Consider the following 22544-nt stretch of genomic DNA (forward strand, 5'->3'; position numbering starts at 1 on the left):
TCTGTCACGTGGGTTCTAATCATCATTTACTGAATAAACGAAGGAAAGATTGAATGTGTTTCAAATTATAAAACCAAAAATACCTGGCCAATTACCACCGCAATAATTGTGAGAATAACTTATATATCATTGTTATGAATTGTTTCTATCCTCAATTATAAGAATATGAACTTTTAGAAACCAAACTTCCTTATTTGGATAGGTGATTCATTTGGTCCTATGACTGACAGTAACAAAGGCACCAGAAGGCATTTTTCAGAGAGAATGATTAGTCTTAGATGGCATCTTTCTCAACAGTCAAGGAATTTACCACAAACTTTCACATCCCCTTCTAAAGGAAGTGTCATCTATCCTTTGAGTAATTTAGTCTGCACTTGGAAAAAAAATAAACAGAAAGTAAGAGAAAAGAAAGAAACATTTTTGAGAGCAAAGATTCTCATTGTTCTGAATCAGGGATTTCGTGATGGCCTGGGGTCCTTGAGGTTAAAAGTGATTGGGTTCTCTCAGAGTACAATGCAGGCATCTCCTGCATATTCCAAGCAGGCTCTTTTGCTCAAGCCTCTTCTTGAATACTCCTAATAACAGAGAGATCACTGTTTTCAAGGAGGCCCATTCTAACATTTAAATAATTATTTAGACCATCTCCATCTTATTATTCCATGTGTTTCTCTGTATTATGCCCTATTCCTCTTCTACTTGGCAGCTCTTAAACTATTTTGAAATATTTTTTAATACCCTGGGTTATCTATTTTCCAGGCTGTCACTAGTCATTTGAACCATTTCTGATGACACAATCCTGAAATCATCCTAAATCATCTTACATTAGGAAGTCACTGTAAGATTTTTCCCAGACTTTCTTAAATGTGCTTGTTTGGAGGTTTTTGCATATTTAAAAAATGGGATGATTTAAGGAGGGACATGCATAAAGCCAGCAGCTAGAACATCAGTCTAGAAGGATCCTTCTTGATTGCTTTTTTATCATAAAGGTATCTGGCACAAACAATAAGAAAAATGGAAAAGCAATTCTGGTAGCACTTGCCTACCATTTTTGTGCTTTGCAGGATAAAAAGACTTTTGGAACATAGAGAGTAGGGCAAACTTTCTCATTTCCTCACTGAATCACAGGTACCTGCCCACCTCTTAAGCCTCGTCTAGAACTACCATCCCCTCACTCACTGCCTGTCACACCACTGTCTTTCTGTTCTTCAAATGGGCTAACCATAATCTTGCTTCATCGCATTTTCATTTGTTCTTTTCTCTGCTTGGAAGGCTCTCCCTCTAGATCCTCACGTGACTGGCTCCTTCCTATTGTCTATGTCTCAATTCAAACATCACCTCTCAGAGAAGCCTTCTTTGACTTCATTGCTAAAGTAAACCTTACCCCGTCCCAGTCAATTTCCATTACAATATCCTATTTTATTCAACGTATGGCATTTATCTTGTTTATTCATTTACTTGTCTATTTAATCTCTCTTCTTCCCACTAGAATGTAAACTCCATGAGCACTGATAACTTACCTGTCTTGTAGATGTTCAATAAATATTGATTAAAGGAGTGAATAACTAACGAATGATTTGTTCGATGAATGAACAAATCAATTAATAAAGCAAGATGGACTGAAAAATGACTGTTCTAAAACTGACCTGACTATACCTTATTTGCCAGGAAGTTCAAGAGCTGATAGAGAAATTCCGAGTAAGAAAATTAAACCTCTGGATTTGGGTGAAGAATCTTGTTTGCATCTTTCTAACTTTGTTAAAGCTAAGAATGACTTTTTTTCCCTCTCTCTCTTTTCCTCAAAGAAATGGAATTGGTGAGAAAGCTGTGGTTTTTATTTTTAACACAAGATGGCACTGTTGTTTTTTTAACTGTAAAAGGAGAGTTTTGCCTCGAGAAGCCGCTTGTGCTGCCTGCAGTTCTGAATGAGGCAGTCATTACCCACCAGTTTCAAATCTACATGTAATACTTCTATTACATTTGAAAAGAGTATGGTCAGCTCTGCTAGCACAGGAATTGTCCCTGAAGATTTTGGTAATTTAATAATGCTTGTAGTTACATCAAATTATCACAAGCACCTTGGTGATCAGTCTGTCCCAGAGAACTTTATTTACAGGTATGCAGATTTAGAGTGCTGAAATAGGCTTGCTGCTTTGCCTGTATAGTTATCCTTCCTCAATCAAACAGTCCTCATATCACGATCCCACTGAAGGCAAATGTGCTCTCAACAGTGGCCTGGAAATTTATATATACAGATCTATATGGCAGCTATTGATCCCCTTTATATCTTCATTTTAATATGAAGTCAGAAGGCTGACTCAATTATTCAAACTATGACTATTTACTCTGTTTATTGTATTATTCTCTGTCAAAAGCTGGCTTATCTGTGCAGATGCTATTTGAGTTTCCCTAGATTTCTCTGTAGAGAAATCTTGGAAAAGTTAAGATTTCTTAGCCTTGTCTAATGAGTAAACTTTACAAAACCGGGTAATCTAGGCTGTACTGTTCGAGTCAGAATTATGACCCAATTATGGGGTAGACAGAGGGAGTCTCATTACATGTTCATTGTGAATTTCTCAAACTACCGAGTAGTCAATCTTTATGATTTTTGAAATACAATACATGGTCTCATTTTTTTCTGAGTAAACATGACAAAGATGAATGCTGTTTATTATGTGATTGAGGGATTTTATTTGTAGCCTTATATTAAAAGATCTAAATGATGTATTAGTAAGATGTGAATTTCAAATATCAGGCACCCTTATGGAAATAAGATTTATAGATCCACCAACATCCTGCAGAATATGATCAGACTACACCTCAGAAAAAAATTTTATGAGCACAAATGAGATTTCTTAGATTAGTGTTTGCTTCTGAACCCTGATAGAGATTCACATGCAAGAGCTCATCTTCGAATGAAGGCTTGTCACACACTTCTCAGGTATGCCTGGCAGAAAGCTTCGCATGACTTTGATGAGGATGACAGTCTTCCAAAGAAAATGGAAAAAGGGCTCTTTGAAAATGTGGAACCACAGAAGAAATACAGGTAAAAAGTTGCAAAGGAATCCTCTTAAAGATTTCTGTCTAGTGTTAGTTTTCTCACCTTGGGACACATATATTCCTAAGAGTTTTCACTGCTGTTAGCTGCTGTTTCTATCAACATGCACATTTTTGTCTTATGGTTTTGATTAAAATATTTATGAAATTTTGCAGGGACGTCCTTTACTCTTTGGTTTATTTTGCTCAGCATATAATCTCTTACTCATTTGTGTTTTTTCTATTAAACAGTATGCTTATCCACCTTTGCCTCCTGACAACTTAGCACAGAGCCTGTATATTTGTTGAATGAGTGTGCGAGTGAACTTATGAATAAGCATTTAAGATGCCCTGATGTTTTTAAGAAATTAAGAAAATGCAGTTTCTTCCTTATTAATGTTTTTTGTCAATGTCCAATGAAATGACAGGAATATATAGTACTTTGTATTATTTCATAATCTAATACTTTGTATTATTTCATAATCTTTAGATACTTGACATTACAGCAGTTACTGGAACATGTGAATTAAATGTTTTTGACACTTCAACATTTAGCACTAGGCCATGCACATAGTAGGGGCCTATTAGATGTTTATAGATTAATTGACAATGTGTTGTGATATGTAACATGTTAATTCTGCTTAATATAAGATCCTTAAGAGAGCCATTTAAATTATTAATTCATCATTATTTTATGATGTGCTATGAATTGTCAGAGGTGAGTTTAAAACTTGGAGAATGGTGTTCTGTTTCGAGGGATACTGTAGACAGAGGATAGAAACAATCATAGTTTGAACAGAATTCCCTTATTTCTCTGTTTTGATTCTACATGCCCCTGGCCCTGTTCTCTTACTTAATTTTAAATTTTACTTTTTCCTCTTTAAATTACCTTGTCAACTGAAGTTCTTTTCTCTTTGCTAATGAATTTTCAAATATTCTCCTGGTAAACATTTATTTCTGTTACAAAATAAGCTCAGAATTCTACTTCTTATGTCAGCTTAGAAGTGCAGTGCTAGTAGCGTTGCTGTCATTCTAATGCTATGGTCTATCATTGCAAATTCACATGGTTCATATTGGAGCTCTCACCAACAGAACTTATAATCCCCAGCACATCAAGTGCAGGATCAAATGCATGAGACATTTTTCTGCCACTAATGGAGGTTTCTTTGTCTCAGCTGTTCACCAAAGCATAGTAAATTGCACAAGCATTGCCATCAGCAGTTCGAATACAGAGATGGGCAGATTATAAGCCTTGCTGCTCCTCAGCTAGTCTTGGGGGTTCAAGGTCCCAGTCTCCGGTCAGGCATGGAGGTGGTCTTGGTGGAGAAGAAATCTGATGGTAGTAATCAGCGCTGGATACATCAGGAAGACAGCAGGTAATCACATTATATTTGCGTTTAATATATCAAAAGGTGAATAGGATCCTAATAAGTCTAGCATGGACCCCACAGAACAAGCTGAACTATATTTGAGAGTTCTGGGTCTTCTATTTAACTTAGCTGATAATTCTTTATCCTAGCCAAAGAAGAGGAAGGGAATAAAATCAAATGTAAATGCTAGGTAAGCTACATACAATTTATCTACAATCAGATTCAGAGAAGGAATTTTCACTCTGATCTCCTGGGTATACAGTTTTATCTGGCCATTGGACTGAAGACCAAACTCTCATCAATGTCATTTTTATGAAATGAAGAGATCAAATAATTCTAAAAAGTCCCCAATTTTCAATTTTTTTGATACTTTTCATTAACTTACTCCCCATCCTTCCCCCAACACACACCTCCCCTCTCTCCTCCACCTTCATAAAATAACCAATTTGTGATTTCCACTCATGCAGTATAAACTAATTCCTATCTTAGCAAATATATCAACCTAATTCAGTGTCTGGTCCTGGATCCAAATTTAAACCAACTACAGTACTGTACAAAAGTTATTTTTGAGATAATCAGGAGAAATATAAAACAGCTTGGCTATCTGATGACATTAAGGAAGTCCTGTTAATTTTGTTGGGTGCAATAATGGTTCAATGGTTATGTTAAAAAAAAAAGTCCTGATAAGTTGGAAACATATTGTAGTATTTACAGATAAAATTAAAAGCTATCTTAGATTTGTTGTAAGACATTCTATCATGAACAAAAATTTTAAAACTTGAGGGGAATGGATGAAACGAGAATGGCAAAATGTTGATAGCTGTTAGGTCCATGCTGGTTGATTACACATTTCTCTCTCTCTCTCTCTTTTTTTCTTTTTTGGTGCGTATGGAACATTTCTTTAATGAACAAAAAAGAAAACAATTCCCTGTTTTTTAGATTGGTTTGCTTCAAATTCTACCATTAGTGTGATATGGTGGGTCTCCAGGGACCTCTTTAATCTCTTGAAATAGTGTACAAAATGTATGTTTGTGCATCTGTGCAATTTATTTTTTTCTGGGAAAGAGCTGAGATTTTCACTGGCTTCTCAAAAGTTCTGTGATGAAAAGGCTTATGAATCAGTACTTTGAGGGAGGTTGCACAAGCTTCAGCAGGCGGCAGCAGCGGGCCCTACGTGGGCAGGAGAGGAGCTGGTCTTATTCTGCCCACTGAGATGAGCAAAGCCTCCAGCAAGGAGAACTTGCTGGGCTGTTGTTAGAAAATATGGGAAAAGCAACTGTGTAGACAGACCTGGTGAAAGTGTTTCTTTACCCCATTCACCTGGGCTAAGCTGCCTTTGCAATGTGGAGGTAGGACAGCAGGCTTTTGTTTCTATGAATGGTTTGCCATATGGAACCAGAATTCATTCATTCAGCTACCAATGGTTATTGAGGGCAGTGTTTTAGGAGCTGTTGCTTTACGAAGAACAAAACAGATAAAAAATCTTTACCCTTATGGAGCTAACATCCTAGTGTTTCCTCATTTCTACACTGTATTTAGCAATTTATATTACTGCCTCGGTTTTCTGTATTACAGTAGAGGTCCCCGCTTAAACCTAAATTGGAATTTGAGCATGGCTGATAAATTTGGGTGGACATGCATGGGGAATGAGAATGTGACCCTGCGGCAAGAGAAAGCCATTGCATGAGTTTGACCCAGGATTACTTGGTCATTGGAAGAGAATACTAGTTCTGAATCTTACTCAGTGTCTGTCAGTGTTGTTTTGTTTTGTTTCTTTCTTCCTTCCTTTCATTATGACTGCTGTGGAGAAAGAAGGAGAAGGAGAAGACTTTAAGGGAAAACAAAAAAGATAAGTCAGTCTAAAACTCTATGAGATGTTGGGTCATGTGTAGCACTGCCTTGGAAAATCTAACCATGTGTAACACAAAATAGAAGGACAGTTTCTTTCCATCTCCTCCCACTTTGCAGAACATTCTATACTTTTGTCATCTTGGGAGCTCCTCATGTCAAGCCACGGAAAAGAGAGGCAGTTAGTGGAAGGGACATGGTGATATTGGTTGATCCCTCATGGGAAATGTCAGAGTCCAGAGAGAAGAGGTGGAGCATTGGGGACCCAGTGGGACAGGATTTGCTCATGAGCACAAGTCACCCTCTAGGAACACCCAGACAGACTTGGACAAGAGAGGTTTTGCAGAAGTCTTGTTGATTAGGTGTGGGCATGATTCAGAATCATATATGTCCCACGGCAGAAGTGTGTTTGCACAGTAACAGTAATTCTGAGCTTTATTGCACATCTTCCCTTAGCATATTGTTCTCTTTCATGTAGATGGGTGGCTTTTAAAACTCATTTGTTTGGATAAGCCGATGAAACCTAGAGAACCGTGCGTTACACTATGCAGTAGAACTCAGTGGAAAATTACATTTATGTTAACCACAGTCTTTTTATCCTCCATATTTTACCCAGGCAGTAAATTAGGGTATATATACCCATGTACATTACATATGTGTATAATATATATCACCCTATGGCTGAAAGAGGCTGCCCAAGAAAGGATAAACTTGCAATGGGGTCCCCTCCCCAAGGCTGGGGTTCAGGACTCATTAGAAAAGGTATGGTTCCATTCCACTGAATTGCAGAGCTGTTTTACTGGCATGCCTGGCCAGTTTGTCTGTGGTGGCTGGGTGTCTTAGTCTATTTTCTGTTACTTATAACAGAATACCTGAAACTGGGCTGGGCACGGTGGCTCACGCCTGTAATCCCCGCACTTTGGGAGGCTGAGGTGGGAGGATCACCTGAGGTCAGGAGTTTGAGACCAGCCTGGCCAACATGGTGAAACCCCGTCTCTACTAAAAATACAAAAATTAGCTGGGTGTGGTGGCACATGCCTGTAGTACCAGCTACTCGGGAGGCTGAGGTAGGAGAATCGCTTGAACCCAAGAGGTAGAGGTTGCAGTGAGTTGAGATCGTGACACTGCACTCTAACCCAGGTGACAGAGTGAGACTCCATCTCAAGAAAGAAAGAAAGAAAAGAAAGAAAGAAAGGAAGGAAGGAAGGAAGGAAGGAAGGAAGGAAGGAAGGAAGGAAGGAAGGAAGGAAGGAAATACCTGAAACTGGGTAATTTGTAAGAAATGAAATTTATTTCTTACAGTTATTGAGGTTGGAAATTCCAGCGTTGAGGGGTGCATCAGGTGAGAGCTTTCTTGCTGCTGGGGACTCTCTAGAGCCCTGAGATGGCACAGCTCATCATACAGCACAGGGCATCATACAGCACAACACATGGCGTCACATTCCTTTTCTTATAAACCCACTAGTTTCACTCCCATGATGACCTATTAATCCATTAGCCCTTTCATCTATGGATTAATCCAGGCAGACCCCTCTTTATCCAATCACCCCTAAAGACTCCACTTCTTAATACTGCCACATTGGGAATTAATTTTCAACATGAGTTTTGGAAGGGCATTCAAACCATAACACTGAGTGAGCAGGACATAATACTCCGGAACATATAGGGGGGTGCAGTCGGTTGCTGGGCACACCAGCATGCAGAGGGAATGGGGTGCTGGTACACTAGGAGGCCTGAAGCATGTGGTGTCCATGTCAGGCGGGCACTGAGCAAAGGAACAATAGGCAAGCCTGGGCTATGAAGGTGCCGGGAGACCTGCATCCTGGGCACCTGGCTGGAGCAGAACATCACTGGGTATTCTTACTCCCAACCGCTGACCCCCTGCCACAGCCAGAAAGAGCCGGAGAGCCCCTTCATCCTGCAGTCTTCTTCCAGCACTCTCTACTGAGAAAGCTTAACATCACACTTACTGTGGGGGAGAAATTCTTAAAGGATTCACATTCATTATTACAGAGCATGCATGGAGCTGAGAGGCAACACAGTGCTAAGTGGCACAGAGGGAGATCTAATCTGGTCATGCTACTTTGTAATGTGGCTAATCCTGTTTTCCCAAGGACCTTTCACCTGGTGAGTAACCCTGACCTTGTGCTGGCGGTGTCTATGACCAAGACTGGAAATGAAGTTTGTGGCTATCCAGTTATTGTTCAGGTAAGATACGTATGGCTAAAGATTAGTCATGGCCTTTTAATTAAATTTAAGTAAAGCTTTATGCTTCCTTGTAGTGGAAAAGAAAACTGTCTTAGAATCCTATTTGAATGTTGTTAAAATATTTACAATAGTCTGCCTAGATTTTAAATTGAACATGTTCATGTACCTCTTAATTTAGTTTAATCCAACAGATGGTGATTGTGGGCTTGCTGCATGTCAGGCACTATGCTAGTTACTGAAATCAAACCCAATGGCAAGCATGAGAAATTGTCCCAACAGCATTCATGAAGCTTATGGTCTCAGTGGTGGCTGCAGGCAGGTGGATGGCTATTAGATGCACCTAAATTTGATCATCAGGAACATATGCAAGGCTCCCGTTTCTAAAGGCCTTGGCAGCTGGAGAGAAAGAACCTAGTCAGGGAGGTCTTCCCGAAGGATGCAAGATCATCAATGTTAATTCTACCAAACGACCCATTTGAAATTCTCTTTTCATTCACTGTTGCAAATGCTTATAGCAGCCAGACAATTTATGGAGACTCCAGAGAAGTCTGGCTTCATTTGAGTTTTGGACAAAGACCTAGGAAGATCTTTTTTTCTCTTTCATATTTTTCTGTCATTCTCACATGCTTATAACCAAAACCACTCTTAAACGAGTATGTGTTTTTCTTTGCTAGTAAGGGAGAAAGTGTAGAAGCATTCCTGCTTTGCATTTACTTTCTGTGTCCTCCTCAGTATTTTCCATCCTCTTGTTGAACAGAATAGATTGCCTCCAAATAACATTTGTTTTATTCTGTGTTTTTAATAGCAACGAGGCAACTTGTTTTGCAGGCCCTGAATCCAAAATTGAGACATAGCAATCTGGACAAATATCAAAGCTTAATTAAGTCTTCTATCCTGGTGAAAAATATGGACTAAAAAATTATTCTAGGAGATACAGTACATATAACAATACGTTCTTCTCTGTCAGGTGCCTCTTCAGTACAGAACACAGTGAGATACAACCCCATACACATACAATTTTAGTACCTTAATCATTTTCATAAAATTATAGATATGGATGGTTTCTCCCAAGGTTACCATTTTGTAAGAAATAATTTGACCCCAAGGTAATTTGGATTACCTTTCAAGAATTTTTTGTTGCTAGTGTTGCATTTATTGAAACAACTGGTTTGTGAGAAAATATTAAAGTTCATGTAAAATAATAAAAATGAGGCATAGCAGGTTAATGCTACTAGATCCTTTTCTGTCCCTTGAAAATACAGTCTTTGGTTTTTCAGACCTCTGAGGGAGGCTTTATTGTCTGACCCATTAAATCAATTCTTGGGACTCATTTATTTTCTTCTTTGCTATCAAGCTCTCGCTTGGTAGAGTAGATGTTATTTATTACAAAAGTTCCTTGAGGTGTTATGATATATTTAATTAGGACTAGTCTACTGGTTTAAGTTCTGTTCAATTGAAACTATTTCTTTACTTGTACTTGAGCCAGCTTTCACAATTAGAATAAATATATTGTTTCTATTACATGTTTAACTGAATGTACTTAAGAAATAAACCTCTTTGATAATCAATGAAATGTAAATTAAAATAGCAACAAGGTACTTTTTTTCATTTATTATATTCGTGTTTTGGAAATATTGCCCATTTTTTGGCAAGAATGTAAGGAAAATGGGTCATTTAGTATACTATTGGCACAAGTGCAAAGTAAAATAATTTCTCTAGAAGGCATTTTGATATAATCTTTAAAATGATTTTTTTATCAGCAACTCTACTTCTAGAAATTCATCCTAAAAATTATCATGGATTTCCCAAATATTTATTTACACTATTTGTTTATTTTAGAGAAATTTTGAGAAAGAACCTACATGTTTAACTATTGAAGATTAGTAAAATATCCCTACAATGAAATGGTATATATTTTTACAAGATGTTAGAAAAAGGTTCAGGGAATATTGTTAAGAAAAAAAATTGCAGTTACCAAATTGTATGCATTTTATGATTCTATTTTTGTAAATCAAATAATGTGTATTTATAAAGATAAAAAAGATTTCATATCTAATCACTAAAATTTCAAGAGTAGTAGTTGTTACTGCATGGTGGGATTATGAGTAATTCTCTGCACTTTCTGGATTTATGCAATGAAAAACAAGACTACTATAACCCTCCCATGAACTCACTTGCCTCCATATTTTGCCTCTTTTTTTCAGAAATATAAGCCATACAACAATGGAGCTGCCAATCAAAAGTGGCGTTACATGAAAGATATAAAAGCACTTGTGGCCTTTCATAGCACTGCCTTGGATAAGGAAATTACATCAGCAAATTATGCTGGCGTCTGTACATCATCTGTGATTAAAGAGGAAAACATTGATCAACCAGTAAGTGGTTCCTTCCTCTCAAAGATAAAAGAAAAATAGGGTAAAAGAGAGTAATTTAATAAAACAAGAAAAATTTTCTCCCTAGAAGACTTTATGATCATACAAGTTGAATGCTGATTTTTGAGTGAAATCACTTAGACTCTGATTCTAGTAGTAAAGAATGAAGGAAAATTGTGAGAAAAAACCGAATTAGGTAGTTTATATTAATCTAACATACTTAAAATTTTTATTATGGAAATTTTCATACATATTTCAAAGTAGAGAGACTAGGACAATAAGTCTTCATTTATCTATCATTAGTATTTAACTATTATCTAGGTTTTGCCATGTTTGCCAACCCCAGACATTATATTATTTCACCTCCATATTAAACACATACTTCTAAAAATTTTGGACATTTTCTGACTTACACTCATCATGCCATTCTCACAGCTAACAAGATTAATAATAATTCTTTGGCCATCTAATATTCTATCCTTAATCAAATTTCCCAGGTTGCCCTAAATTTTTTTTTTATGGTTTGTTGGTTTGTGTCAAGATTCAAATAAGGTCTCCATGTGACACTCACTGGCATAGTCTGGCTCCATTTTCATATTGAATGCCCCTTAATGGGATTTGTTTACTTTCTTCTTTGTGGCATCCTTTGACTTGTTTCCCCATCCCCCATAATTTCTGTAAATGAAATTGAGTCCTATATTTGTAACTAGATTTATGTTTAACATTTTTTTTTGGCCAGAATCTTCACAGGTTTTCCCACATGTTTCCTATTTATCACTCACATAGGCAATGTGTGGATTTTCCATTTTTAGTCATGATAGTTATAAGTGGGTTCAGGTGTTTACAACCTGATTTCATGTTTAAAAATTCCCCAATGACATTTCACTTGATGTTGCCCTCTTGTTTCAAAAGGGTCAATTTTGTCTAATTCTATCATTTTTTCCTACATTGATTAACTAAACTTTTAATAGAAGGAAGGACTTTAGCTCATCAATTCAATATCTGACTACTCAAAAATATGGTTGTAAGGGAATGTAGGATGAACCCTAATTCTTTCTATTGATCTCACTTATCTATTGCAGTGTAACAAAATCCCTGAAAATTTAGTGGCTTAAAAAAAAAAAACCATTTTTTGCTTTGTGAGCCAGTGATTTGAGCTGAAGTCAGCTGGGCAGTTCTGCTGGTCTTGTCCCAGGTCACTAATGTGGCTACAGTCATCTGGTAGTTCTTTGGTAGTTGGGTGTTTTTATGGGGATGGGATGGTCAAAGATGGCGTCCCTCACCCATCTGGTGGTTGGCAGGCTGTTAGCTGGGAACATTTGGTTCTTCAACTACATGGCTTCTTGAGCAGGCTAGCTCAAGTTTGTTCACATTGTGGTCTCGGGGTTCCAATGGCAGCCAAAAGAGAATAAGCTCCAATTTGCAAGCACTTCTTACACATCTGCTTGCATCGCATTTGTTAGTGCTATGTTGGCCAAAGCAAGTAACACGGCCTTTCTCAGATTCAAGGAAAGAAGAAAAGAAAGATTCTACTTCATGATTGGTGGACCAAAATGTCACATTTTAAAAGGGCATGCAAATAAGAGTAGGATGGTTTTATTGTGGCCATCTTTACAAATAATCTGCCACAATTTCTAGTGGCCAGTTTGTAGAGTTTTAAACTGATGCCAGTTTACTTCCAACAGTCTCCCATGAGTTGCAGTTTTGTTTTTATTTGCTTGGGGTTTATTTGTTTTTATTTATATTGTTAGCATCATTAAAACTCATAGGATTTTATATATTTAAACATTTTCAAAATGTTTTAGTTATGGTTCTTTCTGTTGTTCCCTAATTGTCCCATTTTGGGGCAGTGGAGGCTCCTTCATGTTGGCTCCTGTGTCTTTTGGACATGATGATGGCTTCTTCTCTTTCAGGACACAAGATATCCCTTCATTGTCTTGTATATTTCTTGCCCCAAATCTGGAGCTGGCCATTCCTCCAAGAAGCTGATTTTACACACAGTTTATATTCATTGGTGTTGAATTGTCATTACAGAATTTGGAAATACTTTAAATTTTTAAATTTAGCATTTTGGCTAAATTTATGCTAAATTTAAATTTAGCATAAAATTTTAAATTTAGCATTTTGGGATGTTAAAAGTGCTATATTTATATTGTAAAATGTTCTACAGCAATGCTATAACAATTTAGATGCTCCTATATAAAGCCATCTTTGTCTCCCATTTTAGGGATACTATTATCTCTCACCTGATGGAAAGAGAAAAACTATGCTCTGCTTGGCTTGTGGACAATCCATGAGAACAGAGAAGGGATTGAAACAATTGCTTCCAGGGGTTCCATTCCTCTGTATTTCAGGCACCAAGACTCAGAAGCCCTTCTTACAAGGGCCATTCAAGGTCATCAGTGTGGCTGAGGTATGTAATGATCTGAGCTCTGCTAATGCATGTATGGCAACAATTTGGAAACTTTGATGCATTCATTATCTGCCTTGCACTCAAGTTCATCTCCACTCATCCAATTCATCTTCCTCAGATGCACCTTTACCATTCTACCTGCATTGATTTCCTTTTCCCCATTGTAATTTAAAATGCATTGTCTATTAATAGTTCAATAGACTCTTTGAAGTTAATTGGGCACTTCTGCAGCTTTAATCATTTACTGACATATTTCACTGTTCACAGTGTTGCTTTTAGGTGAGGAAGTAACCACAAATCTTTACTTCATGGAACAGCTTTTTGCCTATATCCACAGGAAAAACTTCCTTTTACTAGTATGGAACATTTCAGGGGGAATTGGACGTGTTGTTTTTAATGACTGTTCAGATTGGGGTGCCTGAATTCATACATCCATGTCTAATAGTATTTAGACTTCATGGAGGAAAAAAAAAAAAAACAAAAAAACTCTGCCACTTTCCTATAACTATAGAAGTAAAAACTAAGGGAACTTACACGCCTGAATAAAAAGGAGCGATTCCTAAAAGGTGAAATATCTTCCAGCATGGTGTGCTCTTCAGGGCTTGCTCACCCCATCCCCAGATCACCCTCCTCCCTTCCCTAATCCTGATACGCATTGGAGTTACAAAAAACAGGTTACAGAAAACATCAACAGAAGCGATAGCTTTGAAGGAGAAAGGAAGTCAATCCTCTGGGAAACCTGAAAGCATCTGGTTTGCTTTGAAGATAGTGGGATAATGTTAAGGAGGTGCTGAGGAGTTGGTTGGAAAGAATCTCCAATGCTACAGAATTTCAGACAGAACTTTGCCCTCAGGGCAGCATCCTAGTTTGGGATGAAAAGGGAAAGCAGAAGAGTGATGTTCACCACCCTTACTACCATGTGGTTAAAGCTACAACCATTCCCCTCCCCATTCATCAACATCTTCCACCATATGGTGGAATCATCCTAAAGTTAAAAATTCAGAGGCTATCTATAATGTTAGTGTATGATTACTTTAATCCAGGCTCTCTCTGGCCATTGCAGAGAGAAAGCAAAAAACAAATAAACAAACAAAAACAAGAGAATGCCAAAAACACAAGCCAGATGCCCAAAGTCACCTAGTGGCTCAGTGACAGGCCTGGGAGGGAACTGAAGAATTTGGATCCAACATCCTTCCAACTCTAGTATTCAATATCTCTAACACATGAAGAGAGCATTGCAAAATGTAGACACCATACACACATACACACATTTATTAAGAGACTGAAGTGTAGCAAACTAAAACAAGAAAGTTTGAGTAAATGTACAATTTATTTTAAAAAATAAATTAGGTTGATTTGTCGTGTGACGAGGCTGAAAAAACTCTAAGTTATTACCAAGCACGTCTATTGTCTTTACGGATGAAGACCTGCACGCAAGCTGCATCTCACAGTGGCATGGCAGCCACACACCAGAAGGCAGTGAAAATAATTGCATACAAAAATGGGGATGGATATCGTAATGGGAAGTTAATTGTGGCTGGAACATTCCCCATGGTAAGTGGCGATCACTTAAATGCTGTTTGTATCTTCAGAGGTAATGATAATGGCAATTCTTCTGACAAGAAAAAGCAGTGGGATTGAGTGATAAATGTCTCTGGCCAGATTCACCAGTTAAAGCTGATGAGATCAAGATCTCTGTTTACTGAAAGACATTTTATTTGATTGTATGTCAGTGGATACAGACTTAGAAACCCAGAATTCAGTTTTTAGATTGGCTCTAGAGTAGAGATCTGTAAGAAAGAGGAAAACAAAGCTACTAGATTTTCTTCCTTCTTATGATAGACGGAATGCCTTTTTCTGCCTTGTTTCTCATGCCAGCTTCAAGTTGTATGTCATCTGAATCATCCAATAGATGCCACCTCATTCACCATCTGGAGTATCTGGGCATTTATTTGTTGATAGGATGTTTTTTTTTACTTTCAAATTGGGGAAGCGGGGGCTGTGTTAGGAGCACCTATGTGGTCTGCCTTTGGGGCTGCTCCTCATAGTCATAGGAAGAGAGGAGAAGCTAGAAGGCCCAAACCAAGCTTTGTCCTTGCACTACTTGGTGATTATCTTGACTATTCACTCTGGCCAATGCCTTTAACAATGTATTTTACAAGTGATGTTTGATATGATATGGAGTTACCCTGCAGACTTCCTTGCAAGCACACATATCTATTCCCTCACCTCTTTGGTTGAAAATATGTTTTTAAATTAAGATATTGTTATTCAATAGACTAAGCGAAATACAGAAGTTAGCAACTCCAAGATTCACCCAGGGATCCACAGCTGGCTTTTATGGTCTTGGGCAAAAATTTTAATCTTTCATCCTGTTTTTCCATCTGCACAATGGAGGTAATAATACCTGTCAGTTCTTGGTTTGAAGGTTAACTACTTATTTATTTTGAAGCGGTTTATCAGTATGAAGTATTACAACAGTTGTATAACTTATAAAGCAACAAATTTGAAAGTGGATTTTTAAGTTGAACATTTCTTAGAAGATACTCTGATGCTAAAATGTATTAATATATGTCAGCTGCCATGTTAAATTTTTGGAGCTAGGAAATTTACAGCTGGATTGGACTACTGTTGTGAAATTAGGTAGAACAATCTAATATGGAAAATAATCTCTGATCAAAGATCAACATCAGTAGTAATTCAGCTTTCTATTTTCTCAAATTCAATTTTTTTTTTTCAGATTTTTAGAATGACAGGCTTTTAATGATTATTCCCAACCCTATCACTTTTGCCTGTCAGATTCTTACTGCCTGTGTTATCTAGCTTCTTACAGAATGCACGGAAAAACTCGGGCTTGCCAGAGCAGCCTCCAAAGTATATACCAAAGATGGAACTCCAATCTTTACCTTGCGTGATTTGGTTTTATGGGCTCTAGATGACTCCTTTCTCCAGAGAGACTCTGAGAAACAAAAGCAAGATGCAGCTCCTGTTGGAAAAGAACAGATAATTGTTCAAAGTATGGAAGGTTGGCTACAATCTACAGCATTTAGCTGATTCTATTTATGCTTGATCATAAAAATGTTAAACATGATTATTTCATTTAGTCACTTCTTCCAGAATTTCAAAATCATCGGAAGCTACTTTTGTGACCCAAAGAGTGTCAATGAAATTCTCATGTTGTTTTTACCTTGCAGAATTATAAGAAAAATTAAAAATTAATGCAAATTTTGATTTTAGCACTGAAACAATAAATAAATTAACGTATAATTAATAAAATATGTTTGACAGTTCAGCTACGTTATGGAACATAATCATTTTTTGTTCTTACTCAGAACCAAAACCAACTGGAGACCACTTGAGAAATGGGGGCCGGATCAATGGAAATCTCTTGCTACTATTAGAAGGGAAGGTGTCCTCTCTATCTCTCTGTGCTTCTACCGTCATTCAACTCCCCTTCCCTGGCTCTGTCTTCTCCACTCTTTACTATCTCCCAGAAGCTCCAGTCAATGACCATCTATTGTATTTTTGGGTACATTGCATGGTAACGGTCTGTTTATAGCTGTGTGTGTCTTATTAGACTATTTGCAGTTTGAGGGCAGTGACTGTGTGTGTCCCAAACAACAGTCTGCTAAAAAAAAGCAAGTCTTGGTAGTAGTGATTCAGTAGTTTTCTCAGTATGAGATCTCCACGGTTGTATTGAGAGGCATAATTTAGAAGTTAAGAACTTGGGTTTTGGAGCCAGAATACCAGGGTTCAAATCCCAGCTTTGTCACTTGCTAGCTCAATGGCCTTGGGTAAGTTGTTTAACTACTCTTGTATTCCAGTTTTCTTATTTATAATGTTAGGATACATTTTAAACTATATTTTACTATTTTAAGTTTCTTACATAAAATTTACATATTTTACTATTTGTAAAATAGTGAATTACTTCATGGTTATAGATATATATATATATTTAATATGTCTCCATTACATAGATTACATTGTCTTAGTCCACTAGTGTTGCTGTAACAGAATACCACAGGCTGGTTAATTTATAAAGAACAGAACTTTATTTCTCACAATTCGGGAGGCTGCGAAGTCTAAGAGCAAGACATTGGTAGATCTGGTTGTCTGGCGAGGGTTACGTTCTCCAGAGGGGAATAACGTTTTGTCCTCACACAATGGAAAGCAGAAAGGGCAAAAGAGCCCAGCACTGTGCGAAGCCTCTTTTATAAGGGTCTTAATTCTATTCACAAGAAGAGAAGCCCTTATGATCTAATCACCTCTTAAAGTCTCTTTCTCTCTTAATATCATTACATTGACCATTAATTTTTAACACTAGAATTTTGGAAAGCACACATTCAAACCATAGCAAATATATCTATATATCTATATTTTCACTTGAACACATATATACGTACATATATATATATATTTTCAATATCTGTATTCATTTGATCATCATTAATATATTCGTTTGGTCCGCATAAATATGAATATATATTCATATGTGTATTTATATATATACATGCACATATATAACTTAGAACAGTGCCTGGTTGATATTTACCAAACATTCAGTGAAATTACTTATCACTTTTGTGTATAGGATATTACTTATTTCGTCTTCAAACGAGTTTTAAGAAATAATTATGTGAACATTTAATGCCTAGCTGATTGCTGAAGCATATATTTCTGCCTTTATTTGGCATATAGAATATCTGAACTTCAGGTTTTATAAAATTATAATTTAAAACACTATTCTTTAAATTCTTATTAAAAGCCTGGTTGCAGTAATATTATTAATGTAGGACTATCAAAAAGGCATTCTTTTGATTCCGTCCCTTCCTCCCTATATTCTAAAGGGTATGCTTAAATCAGGCAAGGCTATCAGTAGACTGCTCCCTTTATGGAATTGTGGCTTGGTGTTATGCCATCAGTTTGCATTAAGGAACTTTAAAGAAACAGCTGTTGGTCAGAATTCAACATGGTGCTTACTATGCAGGCAGTGGTTAAGAGCACAGCCTTCATTGGCAGATGGCCTGGATTCTAATCCTTACTCTGCCACCACCCAGCTATGTCACTAAAGCTCAGTTACCATATCTGTAAAAGAAGACTGATAATAAGCCCTAACTCAGAGTCTTAGAGTATCATTTTTAGAATCACATGAGATGATATATGTAAAGGCCTTAATAAAATACCCAGTATATAGTAAGTTCTCAATATATATTAATTTTCTATTGCAAGGTACTGTTAGCTATATCGCAAATAGCCTCTTTATGAGGACCCTTAAATGAATTTTTCTCAGATCTCAGAACGAAGAAAAGTGCATTTTCTATGGAATTTCTCACTATATGTGGGTCATATGAAGCTGGAAATTGTGTTTTTCTCTTTGCTTTGGCCATTAGGAAACTCAGAGCCAAAATTTTGCTTTATTCTAGCCAGTAAAAACAGGGTATTTATTTCTGTTTAACAGTAAAAATAATATCTAACATCTATTTGATGCCTATCAGAGTAAACAGGCCAAACACTATTTCTTCTAAGCATATTACTTTGTTCTTTTAAAAAAAAGAAACAGCAGAATGAGATATTATTATTCATTTAAAATATAAGAACACTAAGGTACTTTATCCCTGGCTTTAGTCTATTCCTATACTCCTTTCCCCTGTGCTTGATTTTTTATCTCTATTTTTTCCATTTTGGAGTAGGTATTTTGGTAAGCCACCTCAAATTTCTTTCAGAACTAGGTGATGTGTAAGAAAGAAATTAAAACATATTTACAATCTTATTAGCTTTTTTTGTTGTTGTATATGAAGTTTCTGACCAAATTTATGCATTAGTCTTTGATTTTGGCATTGCTTGTTTAATCAAATTATTAATGAATAATAAAATATTTTGAATAAACAAATTCAGAAAGCAAATTTATTCATTATTCATTGAACAATGATAAATGTGTCATTTTTCCACCAGAAAATCTAAGAATGAAAGTGAAAAACAGATTATTTCCAAAATCTGTGACATCTGATAGTTTGGATGGTATAGATAAGTCTTTGCTTACCCTCATCCTCAGAAATCCTATTGCCATCTGGGTATCTTCTGGTGAACCATTTCTACCTCCAAATGGTAAGTTTTTTGTTTTTGCTTTCTTTCAAGCAAGTGTATGAAGGGAGAGAGAAATACATTTTATGCCATCATAAGAAAATGAATTAAATGGGTATAATATCAACATAATAACATCAAATTTGCACAAAGAACAGAAGGTTCATCAATTAATATGTGCACAAGGATAGCTATACTCTTGTATTTGCACATTTGCCTGTTTTTTTCTTACTGGAATGGAGTATTCTGCATGGAAAAATGTCTAATTTAGTTGATAAAGAGATCCTTGGTCTATAAGACTGAGAATAATGGTATACATTAGAAAATAACAAATGAGTTTAATTCACATGGAGGACGACCTGTCTGCACATTTTCATTTTTAAGAATTGCACCCTTTAGGCAGTAGGTGGATGTTTAAAAAATGAATGGTTCCAAGCCAGGCTTTCATCACCTCCAAATAGTTTGTGGAAGTGGAAAATGAAATATGGCTATTGCATATGGTAAATCTATATAATAAAACAGCATCGTTGCTCTTCTTTTTTTTACCCCTCCATTCCATAAAGAAATGCCTTAAGCCCTGTCATCTTTCAAATGAGGTTTCTTTTAATGACCCTTACCTTTTAATTACTTGTTTCTAATTGAATCTATTTCTTTGAGCAGAAAGTTCTTTATAAATTATTGGTGTGCGTGATAAATTACTGTTGATAAAGTATCTTGTATTTGTATTATTCTAGCTTTGCAGAAAGCAGAAAAATTAGAGAAACAGAACTGGCTGAAAAAGGACAGAATTCTGGCTGATCTAGATACCATGAGACACAAAATGAGACAGTTAAAAGGTCAGTATGAACTATACCAAGCATAACCATATTTAATTCAAAATGTAACCTCAAATTGCTAATGGTTATTTTCTACCATTAGATACCAAGTGTTTAACTAAGGAGCATTATATAAATATTGTTTTACATAAATCATTTGAGCAAAGTCTAAAACCTAATAATGTATTTTTGGTCTGATTTTGTATCTGTAAATTTTATATTAAAATGAATACCAAATGACTTCTGCATATGTTTTAAAAATTAGGAAAGTACCTGGGCAAGAGAAACTGTCCCGTTGTTTTGAAATAATCTCTCAATGGACATTTTGTGGGCTTTGGAATTAATCTTTAAACAAACCTTGCTGTCATTCCTTGGGTATTGCTAGGGAAGAATTTTTTTTTTTTTTTTTTTTTTAAGTAGTCTGAATGAGGAAGTACTAAAATCTTCAGAAGTCAGTGTCAGTAACTTAAAATGACTCCTTTTTACACAGCATGAGACATGCTAATCACAGTCCAAGTGATCAATTATTGGTCTCCTCCTTCTATTCTCTTTAACACAGAATCTTAGGTTTCTGACCTTATACTATTCCCAGGACTTGAGATACAAATGGTTCTTTGGGGAGAAACAGTGTACTATGGACTTGAGTCTAGGAAGGAACAGATTTCAAACTCAGTAACTGCCACAGCAGAATTTCAACTCCTGATGCTGTCTTGTATTAAAAGCATATGAATCTTGCTTCACTAAACAGCAGAACTAGTCCTAACTGCATTAGACTGAACTGTGGTTTGAAATGGCTATTACCAGCTGTTACCAAAAAGAAGAATTGGGTGTAAGTGAAAATAATTACTACTACTAACTTCTACCACTCCTACTATTAGACATTTTCACTTGAATGTTCCATGGACGTGTCCAGAACTACAACTGTCATATTACCCCAACACCAATGCCTCCTTTGTTTCAACTAGTAGTGGGTTCTACTACCATCCACCCAGGTGTTCCTCCCCAAAAACCTGGAAGTCATTCTTGGAATCTCCCTCTCTCTCACCTTCCCCAACCAAATATTCAGTAAGCCTTGTTACTTTGAATCTGTTAAGTTGATCTCAAATGAATGTCACTCTCTCAGTCTATATATCATTATCCAAGTTCAAGCTACCATCATCTATATATTCCTTGGACCATTGAAACAGTTTTCTAACTGGTCTCCCTGCTTCCGTCTTGACAACGGTTTCCATTCTATAAATAATGGTGACATTCTGAAGTTGAAGTTATCACGAAAAAATGCAAAGGTATTATGATACTCCAGGCACAAAATCTTGCAAGGTTTCCTATTATCTTTAGGACAAAGCCTTGAAACTCCTTAGCATGGCCCTTTATAATCTTGTTCTCTGTAAGTTCCTATTTCTTCTTGCCCACTACATTTCATACATTTTAACTTTCTTTTAGCTCCCCAGACATATCATGCACTCTCTTAACTCTGAGCTTTGGCACATTTTAGTTCCCTATACTTAAAAGTTTTCCCTCTGCTGTCCTCTTAGGTTGCTCCTACTCATTCTGTGTTTTTAAGGTTACTTGTTACTTCTTCCTGTAAGCCTTCCTCAGCATTCCAAGCCTAGGGTAATGTGGTTTATCACATTCTGAACTTCCCTCCAATAGTCATCATCACATTATTATGATTACCTGTTTATGTGACAGTCTTTCCTATGTTAGATTATACATTCTATACCGTTCTCATTTGTTCTCTGAATAGTTGTAGAATGACTGATTTAAAGAATAAATGAAATTGCAACCATTCGCTGCAGGGAGTTTCCTAAGCTCTATTCCTGCATCAGCTTAAATGCTGAAAATAGCACCTGGTATGGCTGCCTTTATTAAATTCTGATTTTATATTGTCTTCAGTTTTTATTACAATTAAGTATCTTTTTTTTTTTTTTTTTGAGATGAAGTCTTGCTCTGTCGCCCAGGCTAGAGTGCAGTGGCGCCATCACAGTTCACTGCAAGCTCCACCTCCCAGGTTCACGCCATTCTCCTGCCTCAGCCTCCCGAGTAGCTGAGACTACGGGCGCCTGCCACCACGCCCAGCTAATTTTTTTGTATTTTTCGTAGAGACAGGGTTTCACCGTGTTAGCCAGGATGGTCTCCATCTCCTGACCTCATGATTCGCCCACCTCAGCCTCCCAAAGTGCTGGGATTACAGGCGTGAGCAACTGTGCCCGGCCAAGTATTTTAAAAATTTTAAGTTAATTTGTCATCAACTACAATACCACTGTTTAAAACTCTGTATTTTGTCAGTGATGTCCATTCTGGAGGGATCCATTGATGTGGTTTCTCTTATAATTTAATGCTAACATAAATCTTGTCTCTATTGACAAAGTGGTATGTTTTCTGCTATTAAATATAAATTCAA

At 36.7% G+C, this 22544-nt stretch overlaps 1 protein-coding gene across 1 annotated transcript in view; it reads left to right on the forward strand.

Annotated features, from left to right (window-relative positions):
- LOC696721 (doublecortin domain-containing protein 1) overlaps positions 1-22544 on the forward strand; it is a 70518-nt gene that overhangs the window by 13107 nt on the left and 34867 nt on the right. The window contains exons 5-13 of the mRNA XM_077963127.1: positions 2885-3043; positions 4209-4409; positions 8366-8459; positions 10664-10834; positions 13059-13244; positions 14595-14798; positions 16068-16260; positions 19197-19349; positions 20060-20161. Coding sequence (XP_077819253.1) covers positions 2885-3043; positions 4209-4409; positions 8366-8459; positions 10664-10834; positions 13059-13244; positions 14595-14798; positions 16068-16260; positions 19197-19349; positions 20060-20161 — 1463 coding nt within the window. The remainder of the gene's footprint in view (positions 1-2884; positions 3044-4208; positions 4410-8365; positions 8460-10663; positions 10835-13058; positions 13245-14594; positions 14799-16067; positions 16261-19196; positions 19350-20059; positions 20162-22544) is intronic.

The sequence above is a fragment of the Macaca mulatta genome, chromosome 14, assembly GCF_049350105.2.
Source record: "Macaca mulatta isolate MMU2019108-1 chromosome 14, T2T-MMU8v2.0, whole genome shotgun sequence".
Classification (NCBI taxonomy): domain Eukaryota; kingdom Metazoa; phylum Chordata; class Mammalia; order Primates; family Cercopithecidae; genus Macaca; species Macaca mulatta.